Source organism: Eulemur rufifrons, chromosome 30, assembly GCF_041146395.1.
Source record: "Eulemur rufifrons isolate Redbay chromosome 30, OSU_ERuf_1, whole genome shotgun sequence".
Lineage (NCBI taxonomy): Eukaryota > Metazoa > Chordata > Mammalia > Primates > Lemuridae > Eulemur > Eulemur rufifrons.
In genome coordinates this window covers 51,747,666-51,767,792 of record NC_091012.1, presented here as the reverse complement: position 1 = coordinate 51,767,792, position 20,127 = coordinate 51,747,666, and the positions used below count along the sequence as shown (strand labels likewise).

Sequence of the window (20,127 nt, the reverse complement as noted above, 5' to 3'; positions counted from 1 at the left end):
GAAAGGCGGTACATGGCCAACGTATGTAACCTGCAATTCTGTATCCCCCATAACAATAAGATGAAATTAAAAAAAAGAATAAAAAAAAATCCAGCAACATATAAAAAGGATTATGTACCATGAAACAAATGAAAAAAAAAATTATCTCCAAGCCCCAAAAAGTGTTGGCTTCTTTCTCCTACCCTTGGGGTTCTTCTCTGTGATGCTAGGGTAACGAGTTTAAGGGATTCTGAGTGCCTACTCATACCACTGAGTGCCTACTTTGTGAGACTTTTTGGCCATTATCCTGTTGGTGACTGTCACAGCTCTGTAAGGTATAGGTATAATAGATACCCTTGTTAATAGTTCTTCAAGGAGCATATTCTACTCCATTTTACAGCTGTAGCAACTCAACCACCTACACAAAGTCATTCAATTGGGAGTTGGTGAGGCCTGGGTTCAAACCCCAATTTGCCTGGCACCAAATTCTGTGTTCTTTCTACTATAGGACAGTGCCTTGACCTTTTACTCTTACCAATTAATAGCACTTAACAGGGTCTGCCAATACCTTGACCCATAGAATTAACAATAACGGAGGGACTCTGAGTCTAGAGGCAATCTGGTGGAGAGGGAAGTGGGTGGAGATGGCAAGAGTTAGACTTGGTTGCTGTGGATAGTGTTGCTTCTAGAAAAGGAGGGGTTGGAAGGAGAGGATTGAGGCCATGGCTCCTAGGGGTGTTGGCCTGGTGAAACCTGCAGAGTCAGAGATGCAGGAGACAGAGCAGCATGCAGTGGCCGACATGTCCCTCACCTCTATCCCCACCAAGACCCTTGCCATCAACACTTCCACTTCCATTCATCTCACTCAACTGCAAGCAGTGGCTCCACCCTGGACCTTTTCTGTGAGGTCCTCTGCAGACAGCACATAGGGATGGGGAGAAGCACCTTTCAGGTGTCACAGGAGGAACTGATGATAAGTGTGCTTCTGTATCCCTATGGGAGCCACAGAGCTGTGCATGATCAAGGCCAGGTGACTGTACTAATGAACAGTGTAAAATAAATGAATTTTTGATAAAAAAGTTTCAAATGAGGAGAGTGCCCTGATATCTGGTGGAAATGAAGGTTTTGTCCTCTCATGGGACCAGCTCTCACTTATGTGTAGAATGAAAGAAAGAATCAGGCCAACACCCCTAGGAGCCATGTCCCCAATCCTCTCCTTCCGTAATTTTTTTTTTTCTAGCACCAACACTAGAAATGAAGAAACACAAAAAAAGAACCAAGGAGATTCAAAACCCACTCTCTTGGGAAATCATTTTCCTGAGGCCCTCCTAATTATCAAAGTAAACAACATTCACCAAAACAGAACTATGAAAGGCAATGAAAAACATCCATAATGCCCAAACCTGGAGGTGACTACTGTTTATACTTTGATGTATTTACTTTACACACACACACGCACATATACACATACCAAGACAGGAACCAGTACATATTCTTTTGTGTGCTACTCAGCTGTAGAAGTAGTGGCTCCAGTCTGGACCCTCTTGTGATAGACTCTGTACCCAGCATGTGGGAGGCTATAGGGATAGGGAGAAGCACTTTCTGGGTGGTAGAGGAGCAGTTATGTGGACAGATAGAGAGAGAGAGATAGAGAGCGAGATCTACTTACCAAAACAGAATGGTACACATTTTGTTTTAAGGTTCATTAAGACATGAGTATAGTCTCATATTCTTATTGAGACTGTGATTTTTAAATAGCTTTTATACATTCTGTCATGTCAATGTTCCACAATATACTTAACCAGTTCTATCTTATTGGGCTTATTGGACATTTAACTTGTTTCCAAATTTTTATTTTCACTCACAACATTGTGTTAGTGTGCAGTTTTCTGTACCATGGCCAAGAGTGAATATTATCATTAAAAATATCTTAGCAAGTTTGAAAGGTATCTGGTTTTAATTTATACAAGTTGAGCATCCCTAATTTGAAAATCTGAAATCCAACCAAAATCCTAAACTTTTTTGAGTGCTGACATGATGCTCAAAGGAAATGCTTTTTGGAGCATTTCATATTTTCAGATTAGGGATGCTCAACCAGTAAGTATAGTGCAAATATTCCAGAATCTGAAAAAAATCTGAAATCCAAAATACTTCTGGTCCCAAGCATTTCAGATAAGGGATACTCAACCTGTATTTCTATGTTTACTAGGAAGATGGAACATTTTTTCAAATTGCTTATATACATATCTTTCTTTTGTCATGATTTAGCTGTTCATGTTCTTATTCTAGCTTACTCATGGAATATTCATCGTTTGCTATTTATTTGATAGTAAGGGTATGAACTTAACTATTTGTCATACTTAAAAGTATTTTTCCTTGTTTGTAGTTTAAATTTGTGGATGGTGGCATTTTAATGGTCAGAAGCATTAAATTTTTATATATTGAAATATTTCCCACTGTCATTCCTTCTTTTTCTTTTATTCCTAGGAAGGTCTTCTTTATTTTGAGATAAGATAAACAGTCATCTATATTTGATTCAATATCTTTATAGATTTTTTAAAAATATTTAAATTTTTAAAAATTTAATTCTAATTATCCTTGAATTTATTTTGGTATTGTGAGGTAGGTATCTATATTTTTCCTCAAGATAATTATCCTAGCATCTTAGTATCTCGGCATCATTTTTCAATGTTCTATTCTTTCCCCATTCATCTGAAAAGAACATCTTTATCAAATACCAAATATAAATATTAATATATACACACACACTGTATATACATACATAATGCATAATGTATATACACATACTGGTGTATTATGTGTGTATACTGTGTCTTGTACTTTGAACTGTTGGTCTATTCTGACACCCACCTAACACTTGACTCTAGCTTTATAACACATTTTAATAAATGCAGTACAAATTATCACTGATTATTTATCTTTTTCTAAACTTTCTTGGTAGTCACCACCTGTTGTGTATTTTCTCAGTTGAAGATTTATAATCAAATTCTATATTCCTTTGAGTCATAGATATACTTCCTTCAATTGGATTCTGTGAGACTTAACCTGTAACTTCACAATTCATTCCTTTTCTAACCTAGTTTGAGTAGATTTCAATTCCTGAAGGTTTTATCTCAGCCCTGTTCTCTATCCAATTCCTCTTTCCATGATCTTATCTAAACATCTGATATCTATCATCTTTAGAAAGTCCAAATTGATATATCATAAAAAGCTAATATGTATTGCTTACTATGTACTTGGTGGCATTACCTTATGTGCTTTAAAACTTTACAAGATAGATAGCAGTATCATCTCCATTTCACAGATAGAGAAAACCTAGGCTCAGAGAGGTTAAGTAACTTGTCCAAGGTCACAAAGCTACTGTGTGGTAAGAGCCAGGAATCAAATTCTGTTCTGACAAACCTCCCATAGTATGTTATATAGCACTTAAAAGAAGGAAAAGTGAATAATGAATAGTCTTTCTGCTTTAAAATTGAAAATTATATAACAACAACCGTAGATACAGACTTGTTTGTGGCATTGAAATTGGCACAAGTATGTTGTACTAAAGGAAGGTTGTAATGACAGAATGCTTAAAGGCACTGGCTCAGACTGCTTGCATTTGAATCCTAGTTTACTGGCTGTCTGACCTGGCTCAGATCACTAGATGATATAATTAGATTATATGTGATAAGTTGTTAATTGATCAGTAACTAATGATTAATGGTAGATAATATAATCCACATACGGCACTCTCCACAATGCCCTGAACCTATCAATCCAAGATGTACATTTTTTTAAATTTTAACATCTTTGAAATCAGTAGGCCTCTCATGACCAGTTTAATTGGCAGTATTTATCTTACAATTGATGACATCTTAGATTTGATGAAATAAAGTATTAAATGCTTAATAAATGTTTAGCTATCACACAAGATGGCCATTCATTCATTCAGCAAATATGTATTCCATGTGAATTATGTGCCAGGCATTCTTCTAGGGACTGGGCCATAGTAGTAGACACAGCAATAATTCCTGCTTTCATTGGAAATATACATGAAACACAGATTAACAAGTGAAATATATAATATTCAGATGGTGATATGTAATAAGTGAACAGGATCGGGGGGATGGAAAGTGGTGGCAGGTGCTATTTTAAATAAGGTGGTTAGGGAATGCTTCACTGACAAGGTGATTGGCGTGAGAGTACAAGCCACGAAGACAGCTGGGGGTTGATCTTTCCAGGTGGAAGGCAGAGCAAATACAAGGGTCTTGTGGTGAGTGCTTGAGGAGTAGCAAGAGAGCTAGTATGGCTGGAGTAGAGTTAGTACAGGAAAGTAACAGATGAGGTGGGGGTGGAAGGTGTTGCAGATTATGGCTGGAAACTTTAAATATGTGGGTAAGGATTTCTTGAAAGCCTTTCCAAAAAGCTTTAGATTTGGGAGTAGGAACTGTGTATTGAGGTTCAAAACCACCTAGCAAGGATTGCTGAGTGTCATGGCTACACTGCACTTAAAGCCAAGTGATGACTGGGGGTAGGGGGTAGGGAAGGCATTAATTTAAGGAAAGTGAGGAGAAAGACAGTTCCATTTAGTCTCTTAAACACACTAGTGCACAGTCAAAATGATTCATGGTGCAGAAGAGTTTGAGGGCAGAATGATAATGATACGTGATCAGAATAACTAGATGAGGCTACCCTGAAAAAAAGTGACATTCAGGGCTTACTATTACTGATGAGGTACAGTGCAAACTGGCCTTGGTTTTGATCTTTCAAAAGTCATGCTGCCACAACATTCATCTGCCCCTCAAGTGCGCTGGACAAAATTCAAGTTATTTCAAGAATATTGAAGAACATTTATAAGGCGACTACATACAGGACAGAGGAGTACAAAAGTCAGATTTCTGTAACCATTTAATGTAAGGCGTGGTTTTTTTTTAATCTATTGTTTCTTAGAAGGGCAGGATGTGTAGTGGTTAAGAGCATGGTCTTTGGAGACAGAAAGAACTGTGCTCCAATGTTCGTTTTGACATTTACTCCCATGCGACTTTAGTTAAGTAACCAATTCAAGCCTCACTTACCTCATCTGTAAACTGGGAATGATACCCTCAACCTCAGAATTATTACATGAAATAATGTGTGTAAAGTGCACAAAACTGGAATTGCTCAATAAAACTATAGCTGCTTTGTTCTACTAAAAATGCATTGTATACTAACATCTCTCCTGTTTGTTATGCATGCCTCTTGAAATAAAGGGACCCAAATTTACACTGGCATCATGATACATACAGACAGTAAAAACCAAGGAAAAGAAAAACATTTCCTTAGAATTCTAAAGGCAGTTCTAGCATTCAGAGTGAACACATTGAAATTAAAAAGATGACCCTCCAAGTCAACTTTTTAGATACACACTAACCCTCACAGCAACATATATAGAACCACTCTTCTTGCTATCAGTAATCTTAAAGCGTCTTGTGAGGTGCAGAGTTGTGACGTATATTCAATGAAGGAGCTCAGACAAGAAAGAGAGGTTCTATTGAGACCCTCTCACCAGTCTTGCAAATGCAAGGTAAGGCCGGCCGTTTTTGGACTTAATTAAAAGCTATTAAATGTCTAACAACCAGAAAATGAAACTCTGTTATTCAGGAATTATGGAGGGAACCAATGTTCAGTTCCTTCTCTCACCAAAAATGCCCCTTATATAAAAAGGAGTATGTTTATGTATGTGCTGTCATTTAATCCAATCATACAACAACTGAGCATTTGACTGGGTTGTATGGAATTTAAAGGAACTTTCAGAAAGTGGATATAGTTCCTTCCCTGGCCTTACATATCCCTGAGGTATATCTTGCTCAGAATGGAATGAACTTCAACAGTAAGTATAGTTCATCAATGCAGACAGACATATGTTGAAAGTGTATTTGTAATAAACTACTCTTATATTTGTTAGATTTCTATATTTTGTTTTCAATGTTTTCTTGGAATTTTCATAACTATGTAGGTCTCTCTATTTGAAGTATCTATACTAAAGCTTCTAATGCTTTCCTAATGATAGAACTTAAGCTGCAGACCCATGAGATCATATGGTTTCTGTTGACAATTCAAGAGACTAGAATTTAAGGAACTTAGGTTATACAAATCAATCTAAGCTCTTAAGGCTGAGGATATGGAATAAAAATGAAGTTATCAATAGGGGCATGGAATGTATGATCTTTATTACTTTTTAATCCATCAATCTAAAATCACACATATCAGATCAAACAGGAGTACCACAGTATGCTTTATTTTGCAGGTATTAATTCAGTCTCTAAATTGATATATCCAAAACTTTAGGTAGCAGCAAGCATCAGTTCTTCCCAAATAGCTTAGGTGAAATGCAGTTCTTTATATTCATGAGTTCAAAGTCCTACTGTCTGATCCACTATTGTATTGACATAAAAATGAACTCAGTAAGCAAAGCTAATTGAGCACTTAGATCATAGATTTTGAGTTTCCTGTGTTTTATTGGAGTTGAAGCAGCTTTTAACCCTCCGTTAATATTTTGTATTTTAATTCTCAAAAAATTAAAGATACATTTGCTAGTTATCTAAGATAGAGCCATGATATCTAATGAAAAATTAGTGATATTAATCTCTTACTCAAAAGGTAGAAAACTTTTAAATGAACCTATGATTTTGAACGTATCTGAACTTCCAAATACACATACCTAGCAAGGTCACATGCTGATTTAACTAATCTGGCTCCTAGACAACCATCTCAAAAATATGTATTGGAATGAAGCTACTGTTCTTTACGGTGCCATCATTTTGATCGAATGCCTTTTACCAAATAACAAATAAGAAGTTGTTCTCAAAGGAGAACCTTTTAAAAGAAAACATTCTTTACATACTTAGCAAATAGAGGAAAGCTTGAATATGCAAGTCAGAGCTACAGAATTCTAAAGGATGTGCAATTGAACAATCTGACTTTCCACTCCAGTTTGGAATATATGTTCTTGGGATAGACATATAGATTAAGATAGTAAAGAAAGATGTTGAATTTTCTTTCTTTTTAACAAAATTTTGTAATTCCAGTTATTTCCAAAGAGTTCTGGCATCAGTTAATGGCAGCAGTGCAGTGATGAGCATCTGCATTGTGCTGAGAGGTAGATTGGGACTTAATCCTTGGATTTAATAACAAACTAACTTTATTTAAGATTCAGGCTTAATTTTTTAATCCAAGGAAATTTATGAAATAAAGGCAGATCTTTGGGAACTTTTGTTTTTAGTTATATGTGGGTAAAATAGCTTGATAAAGTAAACATCTGCCTTATGCTAATGATAGGTGTATAAAGCAGCCATTTGGGCCCTAGACAACCACAACACTGTGTTTCCAAATAAAAGGGCAATTCAACCAATCAAGCAGACACAGGGATGAGTGGTCTCTAGTACCTTACTCCAGAAGCCAGAGCCATTAGAGGTCCCTACAGGAATATAAGTCTATATCAAGATCAACAAATTTACAGAATAATCTTGGTCCAGCTAGGCAGTCGTCTGACTGATGACACATCAGGGCCCACTAGCCATTAGAGTTAGCACTTGCTGCTGCGAGAAAAAAGAAATCAATACATTAAAAATATCAATTAGAACTTATTCATATAGGGAATGGGAAAGTGCAGGAGGCACACAAAGTATATAGAAGCTTTTTTTTAGTGCAGGAGGGATTAACTTTCTGAACAAGTTAAGGCTCTGAGAGAAAAAAACATTCTAAATCATAACCTTAAAAAACCATAACCCATTCTAAATCAACACCTTAAAAAAAACAGATACTTCATCCTTCAGCATAAATGTCAAGTCTGAGATAGATAATCAATATATCCCAAACTCCAGAAAGAAAAAAAAAAGACATATTGTTAAAATACAGTAGCCACTAACAGTATTGGAGTAAACATTCAAACTTTTGCTGTTAAATATAATATCATGAAGCCATTTCTTTCTTTCTTTCAGCAACATAAAAACAAATTTAAATAATGCTAATCAGGAGTCTTATTATGAATCAAATTTTATGTTTGCCACCAATGAAAATGAATTCATTATGTTCTTGAATTTATTTCCTGAAGCAAGGTAAATTATCTAACAGCTTTGATTTTTGCAAATAACATCAAAGTAGTAAAATACAAGTAACTGCAACATATAAAATTATACTTCAGTAGAAATGCTCTCATAATTGGATTCAGAGGCTTAAAATCATTATTTACTTAAATTCTAAGCCAAATTTTTCTTTCAATTACACTTTGACAAAGGAGGAAAAAGTAGAAAAAAAGTAATTGGTTCTAATACATTTTTTCTTACATAAGTGCTACTCATGCCCAAGTTAGCTAGCAACTCACTGAGGTTAGTCTGCATATCTTAAACAATCTATTGCACAGTATTTCCTGGCTTTTAGCCAATGGAAACATAACTTCTGATAGCAAAAAGACAAAAAGCACTAGATTTAATTGATTACACAGACTGATAACCAGTACGACTTTTCCTTCTTCCAATCATGTAAGAGATAAAGACAACAATTATAAGGAAGCCCAAGGCCACACCCACTGCAACAGGAATAAGAAAGTTGAGGTCAGAGTCAGCAGAACATTCTTCAGCTGTTAGAAAAGAACAGACAGAGAGCAAGGAAATTAGTAAATGCAATTAAGCAGAAACAAGCAAATAAGAAACAAGCATTTTCAAAGTATACATAGGTTAGTCTTTTCTAGCATTACTTCTATTTTCTTATTTTCTCAATATCCACCCAAATATTCCTAAGCAACTGATCATCCTACATCTCTCATTACCACTTCATCTAAAATCACACTGAATTTCTCAATACGAAAAGCAGAAGTTAAGGAAAAAATGGGGAAGGTCCAAAATAAAGAATGGGAAGATTTTAGGTTTGATTTTCTAATGGCATGGGGAAAGGAGCTATCTATCATCTACACTTAAAACCACTGTCTGTGTATTTCCTCACTCCCTTTGTCCTTTGCCATATCTATCATTAAAGTATAGATAACAATTCTGTATAAGTAATAAAATTTAAGTTAAAAAAGACTTAGGGGGCTGGGCATGGTGGCTCACGCCTGTAATCTTAGCACTCTGGGAGGCTGAGGTGGGTGGATTGCTTGAGCTCAGGAGTTCAAGACCAGCCTGAGCAAGAGCGAGACCCCATCTCCACTAAAAATAGGAAAATTAGCGTGTGCCTGTAGTCCCAGCTACTGGGGAGGGTGAGGAAGGAGGATCACTTGATCCCAGGAGTTTGAGGTTGCAGGGAGCTATGAGGCTAGGATGACGCCACTGCGCTCTACCCAGGGTGACAGAGCAAGACTTTGTCTCACAAAAAAACCAAACAAACAAAAAGACTTAGGATCCAAGTAAATGCAGTTTAATTTTTTTCACACAGGCATTAGGTAGCTATCAGGTTATCATTATTTTTAGCTGAGCGGTGACCTCAACGAATAACAGCAGAATCTGATACACTGTTGTCCATTTCACTGGACCTCCAGGAAGGCAATGTATGCAATGTTTATTTTGAGCTCTGGATTTAGACAGAACTGAGTTTGAATTTTTACCCCTTCAAGTACTAGCTAAAGGACCTTGGTCAAGTTATTTAAACTGGGCCTCAATTTCCTCATCTGTAGAAGGGAGATAATAATACTTATACTATAATACTTGAAGATTAAACACAATTATATTTCTAAAGCATCTGATACACATCAAATGGTCAACAACTGTTCATTCCCTTTTCTTTTCCTCCCATGTTTGTGATCCCATCTGAGAGAGTTTAAGTTTTCAAGCAGCAGAGATCAAAATAGGAGTGTTTCAGCATATTATTATTACAAAGCCAATATTTAGTACTTTAAGAATACTTAAGCATCATATTAGATTAAAGCCTGCCATTAAAAAAGTACTTAATCATGCCTGTAATCCCAACACTTTGGGAGGCCAAGCTGGGAGGATCAGTTAAGGCCGGGAGTTCACGAACAGCCTGGGCAATATAAGTGAGACCCTGTCTCTAAAAAAATAATAATACTTAAGCAAAACATAGTATAGAAGTTCAAAGTATCCAATTCTGATCTCATAATTTCAAGTTTAAACCACTAGTTTTTTTACTATTGGGTGAATAGATTTTATCGGGGCAGTTCTTATCAAAATGCTCATAATGGTTTTGTTGCCCACTAGATATGCAACCTCAGTGAAGTCACTCCTCTTTCTATAAAATTATGAAGTTAGAGTAAATAATCTTTAAGGTCCTTTCCAGTATAAATCTAATGCAACTAACAAAATGTGATATTTGGTGTGATTTTTTTTATTGAATAATAACTTGCATTTTTCCTCTAATTCTAACTTTTCTTCCTCTTGCACTTTTGTCATTCATAAAAAAGTTGCTACAATTCTGAGTACATAACATCAATTTCAGTAACCACATTAGCCTATGTTGAAAGGATTGATTATTTTTACTGAAAGCCCTCAAACAGAGGCCAACAGCTGGGTAACAAGATATACTGTACTGTTAATCAGTAAGTTACAGACACTCTGAACATGCCAGTATATACACTAAATGACTTAATAAAATAATACTTCAATGGGAAAGTCTTCTCATCTATTAAGCTTCCATCTTATTTATCTATATGTTTGATATCTGTGTTGTACTTATACTACGGAATATGCTTCAGCAAGGGCTGATTATCTAGCTCATTTTAATGCCAACAGCTTCTCTCTACACCCCATCTACACGCTGCCCCACAGGGGCTATCTTGAAGAAGGAAGAGCCTAGTTGCTATGCTTCACTGCCTCCCTTCTGAGGTTGCTGTTAGCTTACATTTCATAAGTACCGGTCTGATGACAACACTAAATAGATTTTAATGCTCCAGAGATCAACAAGATGAGGTAGAGAAACACAACACAATCTGTCCTAATTAGTTCATAGAATATTTCTATCTTTCAATGCTAATCAGGCATCCAAAGAAGAGCAAAACACAAGGGGGAAAAAAGGCAAGTGGTTAAATATGCTTGAGTCTTTTCAGTCTATAGTGCTGAAAAATAAACAATTCTCTTAAAAACACTAATTCTGAAGCCAGTTTAAGTTCTGTTGTAGCCTCTTGGGTTTGTTTTATACCTAGGGAAAAATCACAAGCCTGAGATACTGACTTCATTCTTAACTTGAACTCAAAGAAATCAGCAAAATTCACATAACCTTAAAAATGCCGATGGTCCTGAGGACATTCTCTACTTCAATCAACTAAAACCCAAGTTTGAAACATATCTAATGGGCATTTATGCCACATCAACATTTATTTAATGAACTTCATGCAAAGGCATGGTAACGAGTTTAAATCAAGATAGTTCTTATACATTGAAACAGAACACCGGTAGTGAAACAATATTTATTAATTTCATTAAGACACAACTACATATTTTATCCTTATAATGGCCATGTTAATAAGTTTAAGGCATCTTAGTTTAGGATCAAAATTTGGCCAAGGCTTCTTAAGGTAGACCTTAAAACACTGCACACCGATGTTCTTCTTAACAAGTTTGTCTCCAGGACCAGTAAAATGCAACTTTTGATTTTAAGCTGATCAAAGAGAACAGTTTTTATTAATAAAGACTGATCTCAAAATGCTAGGGCTGATAAAAGAATTAAAGTTTCAACATATCAATTTTAAGAAGCAAAGTGTTTCAAAAACTGAAAGGCAAGAAAATCTTGTTATTTGCATGCATTTCTATATCATCAATCAGGTTACAGATGCTAAAATTGCTCATATCCAGCATGATGGTACTTGAGACCAATAAAATAAGCCAGCAACACTAGAATAAGTACTCCTGCCAAGGCTGCTCCCACCGCTATGGGCACAAGGAAGTTGTCGTCATCTGCACTGCAGTCTTGAGCTAGATGTAGAGAAAGGACAATTGAGAACAGAAACAGTGACAAAATTTCAAATCTGTCAATTTTAAGTTAAAATGACAGCACTTCCCAACACGCATGATTTGTTTTTTACACCAAGGTAACAAGTCATTGCCATTCATTATCAGCAAATGAGATGTTCCACAAAAGTGATTTTCCAAATAACCAAATCATACAATTTTAAGTACCAAATAAAAAATGCAGTCATTTTGGATGAAAGATGTATAAAATGATCACATACTTCCCAGATTTCTTAAACAAAAGATAATGAATAAATATAATTAACCTTTCCTTGATGATCAGGCTGTGAGCTTTCAGAGGCAAACTGTTATGATGCTGAAGAAGCACAGTGCCTGAAATACTGCAGATTGTGAAGTAGTAACTCACCAAATGAACAACTATACAAAGCAGATATAAGAACTCAATGCATAACAATGAGGGGCAGGCAACACAAAGTGTCATGGAAGCATTTCAGAGGCACACTCAAACTCAGCCTTATTACACAAGGTACACTTTGAAAAGGTGACACTTGAGCTGAGTTTTTAAGGATGAGTAGGAATTAACAATGCAGGTAACGGGGGAAGGGTGTTCAGGTATAAGAAATACCATACAGACAGATGAAAATATGGAGGGTAAAAAGACATGGCACTTCAAGGAAAATACAAGCAGGTTGGCATAGCTAGAACAGATCAAGAGGTACTCCTGGCTGAACAGGAGGCAGAAAAAATGTACAAGGATACAAGCTCACAAAGGCACTGTATGCTCTTAGGTAGTCTGGCCTTATCCTGATTAAAAAAACAATTTCAGCAGCAGGATTTTATGCAGGATATTTGTTTCAGAAGTTATGGCAGATGGAAGACTGAGGGTAGTAAGTTAGGAGGCACCTCTATCACCAGTCCAGTACTAGGTTAATGAAGTGCAAAAGAGATGCAGAAGAGACAGACTGGAGATCAAATTAGAAGGCAGAATTGACCAAATGGATGTAGCGGGTATTGTGGAGGAGATAATAGAATGATTGCCAATTCCACACTTGAGTGATTATGTAGATGCTAGTGCCATTCATCATGATAGGAAATACAAGAGGAAGAATATATGCATTTGTTTTATTTGTAGTTATGGGGAAGCGGGGCGTGTGAAAAAGGATACGTGGAAGAGAGAGACGCTCAGTTTTTGGGTATGTTGAGTTTAGGATGCCTGTGTCCCAATGAACTGGTTATATGAACCTAAGTGGGAGTTAAAAACATGGACAAGATAGTTGTAAGGGAAAGTAGAATAAAAAGAGGACCAGAGACAAAACTCTTGGGAACACCAATACTTAGGGGATAGACAAAGGAGCAGGAAAAGAAGTAGAAAAGGCAGGTACAAAATGGTACCACAGAAGCCAAGGAACGAAAGAGTTTCAACTGGGGTGAAAGAATAGTGTAAAATACCAGAAAAGCTTGAAACATGTCCATTGGATCTAGCAACATTTAGGGTGGGACATGTGAGTCAAATTGCTGTAGGTTTAGGGGTGAATGGGAAGTGATTGGTTATGACATCAAGAACTTGGAATGGAGGCGGAAGGATTGCTTGAGGTCAGGAGTTCAAGATCAGCCTGAACAACATAGCGAAACCCCATCTCCACAACAAAATAAGAAAAATTAGCCAGGCATGGTGGTACACACCTATAGTTCCAGCTATTAATACTTGGGAGGCTGAGGCAAGAGGATCACTTGAGCCCAGGAGTCTGAGGATGCAGTGAGCTATGATCGCACCACTGAATTCCAGCCTGGGTGACAGAGCAAGACCCTGTCTCAGAAAACAAACAAACAAACAAAAAACACAAAGAACTTGGAATGGGGAACATACAATACTCATTTTGTTAAGTTTAGAATGATTAAGAAAAGAGAGGACAATAAGGAGGTAATTAGAAGGGGACATAGGTACAAGAAAGGACAGCTTCAGGGTGCAAGAGACTTAAATGTTTATAGGATAAGGGAAAGAGCCATTAGCAATTGACAGGATGAAGATGCTGAATGGTACAAGGTGTCCTAAGAGGTGGGAGGAATGGGATTCCAGAAGTACTGACCAGGAAAAGAAAATCTACCCTGAGACTAGAAAGGAGGAAGGAATGGTACAGATGGATATACTTGCAGGAAAGAAAAAAACTAGGATGTTAACAGCTACTTCTCACTATTTCCCATTTCCTTGCCTCTTATTGCTCTAATTCTCCAGTTAGCTTGCAATCTACCAGGAATTGATAAATCAGATAATTAGGCTTATTAGAATTGTGTCAAATATAAGAATGAATAGGCTGCAAGACAATTCTGAGTGTGCTTGCATTCAAGAAATGTGCCAGGCTCTTTTTTTTTTTTTTTTCTAGCCTCTGGGGCAATAACTGGGAGCAAGATGCAACCCTGGTGTTTATGGACTTTCTGACATCGACTTTGGCTGCCAGCTCAATGATCTTTTTTTTACTCACTTCTTGATTCTGTTAAGAATCCAGATAGATGAGGTTGCCAGACGTGACTTGTGAATAGACGGTGTTAAGAGTCCCCAGCTAGCTCCTCCCCTTCAATTTTCCAAATTACCACCCATCCCATAAACTATTAGGTGACACATACCATAAAGTATTATGCCTTGGATTTAATATAACTTGGTCTTTAAAAAATTCATTAGTAGATTAATTTCTTATTCTGGCAATGGACTCATAGTCTTCTTTTTCCCAAATTGGGTATTTGACCTAGTACTGAAATGACTTTCATAAATACTGCCAATAAGGCTTTCATGTAAGACGAATATTCTCAGAGTAGATCAAAAAGGCAATTCCACTAATACAGAGATCTTTCTAGATGCTGTCACTTACTTAAAATGCTCTCAATTAGTATGTGAATATTAATTTATAATAACTATTGATTTTATGAATTCAACCTTTAAAAATTCTTTAGGTAATGGAAAGAAATTTTGGTAAAACAGTAACTTTAATGGAATCGTATCCTGAAGCAAAGAAAATCTCATTCTTTAAGTCATTCTGACCTGACCTATTTGCCTAATGTACACTTAACACCGTACTTAAAATATTTCTGGGGAAAAGGAAAAGTGTATTTGTGGAAGAGTTTAATAGCCATAGAAGCAATACAGATTTTTAAAGATTAAAAAGTTCCATGGCCACTGAAATTTCAATGAAAACTTTCATGTAGATTAAAAAATATTATTAATCTTTGTTTATTCAGAAATTTTTCAAATATAATTTGCAGCATAAGAATTGGAAAGGTGACATAGATTTACAACAAAATCTAAAACTCCTCTTAAAAACCAATTGACGGAGCATGAGCAATTTAGTAAAAAAAGAAAACAAACCAATTGAGTCAAAATGTCTTTGGAAGAATCAGCATTAAGAATCACATTATGTGGCCGGGCGTGGTGGCTCACGCCTGTAATCCTAGCACTCTGGGAGGCCGAGGTGGGCGGATCGTTTGAGCTCAGGAGTTCGAGACCAGCCTGAGCAAGAGCGAGACCCCATCTCTACTAAAATAGAAAGAAATTATATGGACAGCTAAAAATATATATAGAAAAAAATTAGCCGGGCATGGTGGTGCATGCCTGTAGTCCCAGCTACTCGGGAGGCTGAGACAGGAGGATCGCTTGAGCTCAGGAGTTTGAGGTTGCTGTGAGCTAGGCTAACGCCACGGCACTCACTCTAGCCTGGGCAACAGAGTGAGACTCTGTCTCAAAAAAAAAAAAAAAAAAAAAAAGAATCACATTATGTGACATCTTATTTATTATATACCTTTTCAATCTATATTCAAATTTCTTGAAGTTTATCATATGAATTTGAGAAGATACTTGAAGCTACTCAGTATCACTCATGAATGTCTACAGCGGTTTCAAAGATAAGACATGGTAAATATTAATGCAGAAAGTTAGCTACTGGGGTAAAAAAAGATGGGTGGAAGAAAGATGAGCCCAAGACAATTTAACATTATCTACCTAAATAAACAGATGAAATGCTATAATCTTAAAAACATCTGAGTCTTATGAGAATTCCTCCTGAAAAAATACAGGAAACTTAAGATGGTGCATCTGACACTGAATGTAAAGTATGTTCTTGATACATAATAAGTAGCTTCTTATCAGATTCCTTCTAAAATATTTGTATGTATATTTATATTCTCTGAAATAGAAACTATCACTCAAAGAAATAAGAGTAGCAGGATTTTAAAGCCCCCACCCGCTAGACAAAGAAACTGAGACCCTAGAAGTTTAGCAACTTGGACAAAGTCAGATGGTACCTAATAGCAGAGTTGGAAGCTGTGATGACTAACTGGCATTCACATGGCTTAACTAGGTAATCCAAAAGAAAGTTACCAGCTACGATGCTAAATTTTCTTCTGCGATACGGTAAAGTGGGTAGGAAACTCTGGAAATTGAAGGTTCAAGTATTTTAGGGTGATCTAAGAGCTACATTGCACACAATCCTACTCTGGTTCACATCAACAGCTTAATTTGTATGGCTGCAATGTAAAGCCACTATGTACAGATATTCAATATAAGCCTCAACTTAGGAGTTGAGGTAAGTATACAAAGAGATACTCTAAAGCTTTTACTATGAAATAAATATTCTAGATCACTGGTTCCCTAACCGGCTACACATCAGATTCAGCAGGGGTGCTTACACACACACACACACACACACACACACACTCACACCTCTCATCCCAGACTCACTAAGTTAAATCCTCTAAAGATGGACCCTGGAATCTATATTTTTATAACATGCCTCCCAGGTGATTCTTATTCTGTAGCCAGCCTAGCATCAGTCGAGGCCTATGTATGGGACTATTCTTCCAGATTGTAGGACAAAGACAGAATATTTTAGAAATAATTTTGTTGTATTTCTAAGTATTTCTATTAACCAACGGGAAAAAATGTGAGCAAATTTCCTTAAGAAATAAAAGAATCTTTATTGTTTTAGAAGCAAGGTTGAGTAAACAGACAGGCAAATATCTAAAGAGAGATACCATACATCAACTAGTGCTTTAAACATTTGAGGAAAAAACATGGAAAGTATTTACATGGACCAGTTTCTTTATACAAATGCTAAAACATAAACAACACCCAAAATCAAATAGAGTGCTACCATCAAGGTGTAAACCCAGTAAAACAAATAAAACTACAAAAGGTATAAAGAATATGTGGCTACAGGAAATAATGGTGTAAATGGCAGTATATAAACTGGCCCATGTAAAATACAAAAATATTCACTGAAGTCAGATTTTCTATAAAACAGTGCTTATTAGAGGTATTTTAATATGAATCAGGCATATAATCTAAATGTAGAAATTTTTAGAAACATTAACAGCATTAAGCCAGTGCCACCCACTTGTGCTTCCAATTTTTATTTTTTTAAAAAAGCTGCTTTGTTTTGACTCATCAGGAGTATCTAAGGCCCAAGTTCTTATAATTCATTTTTATAAGGTTAACGATTTTACCCTGAAACACAGTTTAAATAAAAAATAATTAAAATCAGATTTATATTTAATATTTAAGAAGTGCTTTTAAGCTGGCAATCCAGCTCAATGTAGCTCTAAGAGAGGGGTTAATCAGGAATCTGATCCTGAGTCAGTAAGATTTTCAGGCTAACAGAGAGCAAATTTAAGTGAGAGAAAATATTTATCACTCGAATATAACTAGAAAGATAGTTTTAGACATACACATGCTAGCATGCAATTGCCTGTATGTGCGTGTATACACATGCACATGTGCATGTGTGTGTGTGTGTATTGATGTAGTCAACATCAGTATTTTGAAACCCAGATATTTTCTCAATTTCTAGTGAATGGGAGGCACATAATCCCCCCCAAAAAAAACCCCACAGGAATCTTCCATATATGGCTGCGCATTAATAATTTCTTGACATTTTCTCAGCTATTCCAATACAAAAAAAAAGTTCTAGTAGAAGCAGAAAGAAATACTTGATGTGTTAACTATCAAGCTGAAATGTTTTGCTTTCTCCTATAAATATTAGGTGGTACACAGTAAATGGACAATTGGTACGTCTCTCAGAGCACAAAACTGAATACTAAGTACATGAATTAATAATGATTTCATCATAATAACAATGTCGGCTTTGATTAGCACAGAACCATTTAAATGTGAAAGCCAAATTAGTAAATGTTGTGGCAATCAATGCAAGCTGGAAACAAAGAACAACTTTTTAATGGACTAAGAGAAGACCAAGACTTCTGGGTTAGGTGCAAGTTATTTTATAAGTGTAAGAGCACTTCTTTATCTAGGTTCTAGGACATACTGGCATTTCTTCTTTAAGAAAAAGAATAAAACGCATTACTACCAACAAAGAATACTGGAAGGCTAAAGATAAATCTGCATTCATTTTAGTACTGCATGGAGAGGCCAATTTATGGGTACAAAGGACTAATGCCCCTCAATTGGCACTGCCTAGCAATTATCTCTAAAGCACCTAAAAAAATGGATTGAAATGCCCAGTTGGAATAGTCTTGTATCTTGCAATTTAAAAGATTGAAATACCCAGTTTTTTAAAGTATTAAACAATATGATTAACACTTATTCTGAAATTTAAAAAGCTTTTGTATCTTTTGTCATTACAGTCACATTAAATACAAATGTATTGAAAAAGCATTAGAAAAGCATTCATTGCTAAGAACATCATAATACGAGGCCCTGTTCAAATCTACTAGCGTATCTCTCACAGGTCAAATATGCATCAATGCTGAAGTAGCTAAATTAACCTGCAAACAAAAAAACCCCAGAAATATGCAAAAGGAGCAAGTACAAATCCAATGTAGAATATGTTGTCCCAACTCAACTTCATGCAGGGGGAAAAAATCTCTTTTTAAAAATCATTTTTCCTAAACTGTATATTTCTAGTCAGAATATCTAAAATGAAAACACTGAAATACTAATTAAAAACAATAAAATAGAACCTATTATCTGGTGATTTTGTACTTGTCTTTTGCTGTAGAAATAAAAGTTTTAAATTCCTTGGTTGGGGAAACCAAAAATCACATGACTAATTTGTAGCTTATAGTTTTGCAGGGTTTTTTTAAGTTCAAAATCCCCCACACCACCCATTCTAAGAGCAGGACTGCAACTAAATATACCTTAAATTGAACAGTATTGCATGTTGGAACTTGTACTTGCTTTATTATTTTGTAACAGAGATCACATATGGATTAGTGTTACAGAGTCTGATATCCAGCATAACTTTTTCTTCTGCCAATTAGGTAAGCAATCACTATAACGATAATCAAGCCTGAAAGACCAGCACCAACTATAATTGGTATTAGAATGGTGTCATCATCCAGCGAACACTCCTGGGCTGTAGATGAGAAAAAGTGTGTAACAAATAATGAGTATAATCAAAAAAGAATGTCCAAAACTAAAAGATGTTGATTCAAAAGTCAGAAATACTCTTACAAGATCAACTTCAAGTAACTAAAACAGGTATAGTTTTATGATAAAGCTATAGAAAATTATGGATGGTTCTAGAATTAAAATCCTAAAACATATTTTTCTTTCCATTTGTGTTTCTGTGTGTATATACAGATATTCATACATATGAATACATATATATCATTTATATCTATGAATAAACACAGTTTGTATCATATGATATATATACATACATACATGTGTATATGTTTATATTCTAAGTCCTTTCCAAAACAGGAGTATTGCTTTATCAGAAATAAATAGAGCTAATCTAGCCCATTTCTACATAGACAGATTAGCCCCTCAGTGGTAGAGTGAATGTCTTTTGGGAAACTGCGAACAGATCAGGAAAGCATCATGGGATTAGAACAGCCAGGCTGGCTCTGGAGTTCCTTCAGAGTAAGGGGTCAGCAAACTATAGCCCATGGGCCAAACTTGGCCCAAGAACTAAAAATGGCTTTTATATTTTTAAGAGGTTGAACAAAAAAAGAATATTTTGTGACACATGAAAGGCACATGAAATTCAAATTTCAGTACCCATAAATAAAATTTTATTGGAACACAGCCACATGCATCTGTTTATGCATTGCCTATGGCTGTTTTTGTGCTACAATAGCAGAGTTGAATAGTTGTGACAGAGACCATATGGCCCCAAAGCCTAAAACACTTATTGTCTGGACATTTACAGAAAAAGTCTGCAGATCCCTAACTTAGAATATATGATTTTAGTGGCTGCAAAAGTCAAGAGACTGGGACCTCTTACTAATTTGAGTGTTTTTA

General features: G+C 35.9%; 1 protein-coding gene across 3 annotated transcripts in view; it reads right to left on the bottom strand.

Annotated features, from left to right (window-relative positions):
- Positions 1-6,170: 6,170 nt before the first annotated feature.
- LAMP2 (lysosomal associated membrane protein 2) overlaps positions 6,171-20,127 on the bottom strand; it is a 39,568-nt gene continuing 25,611 nt past the window's right edge. Inside the window, exon 9 of one of the 3 annotated variants that reach the window (XM_069464336.1) lies at positions 6,171-8,599. In XM_069464336.1, the coding sequence (XP_069320437.1) occupies positions 8,457-8,599 (143 nt within the window). In that variant the 3' untranslated portion in view covers positions 6,171-8,456. Of the gene's footprint in view, positions 8,600-11,398; positions 11,880-16,857; positions 19,235-20,127 lie in introns of those variants that run through there. The other 2 variants (XM_069464338.1, XM_069464337.1) reach the window with 2 other exon arrangements.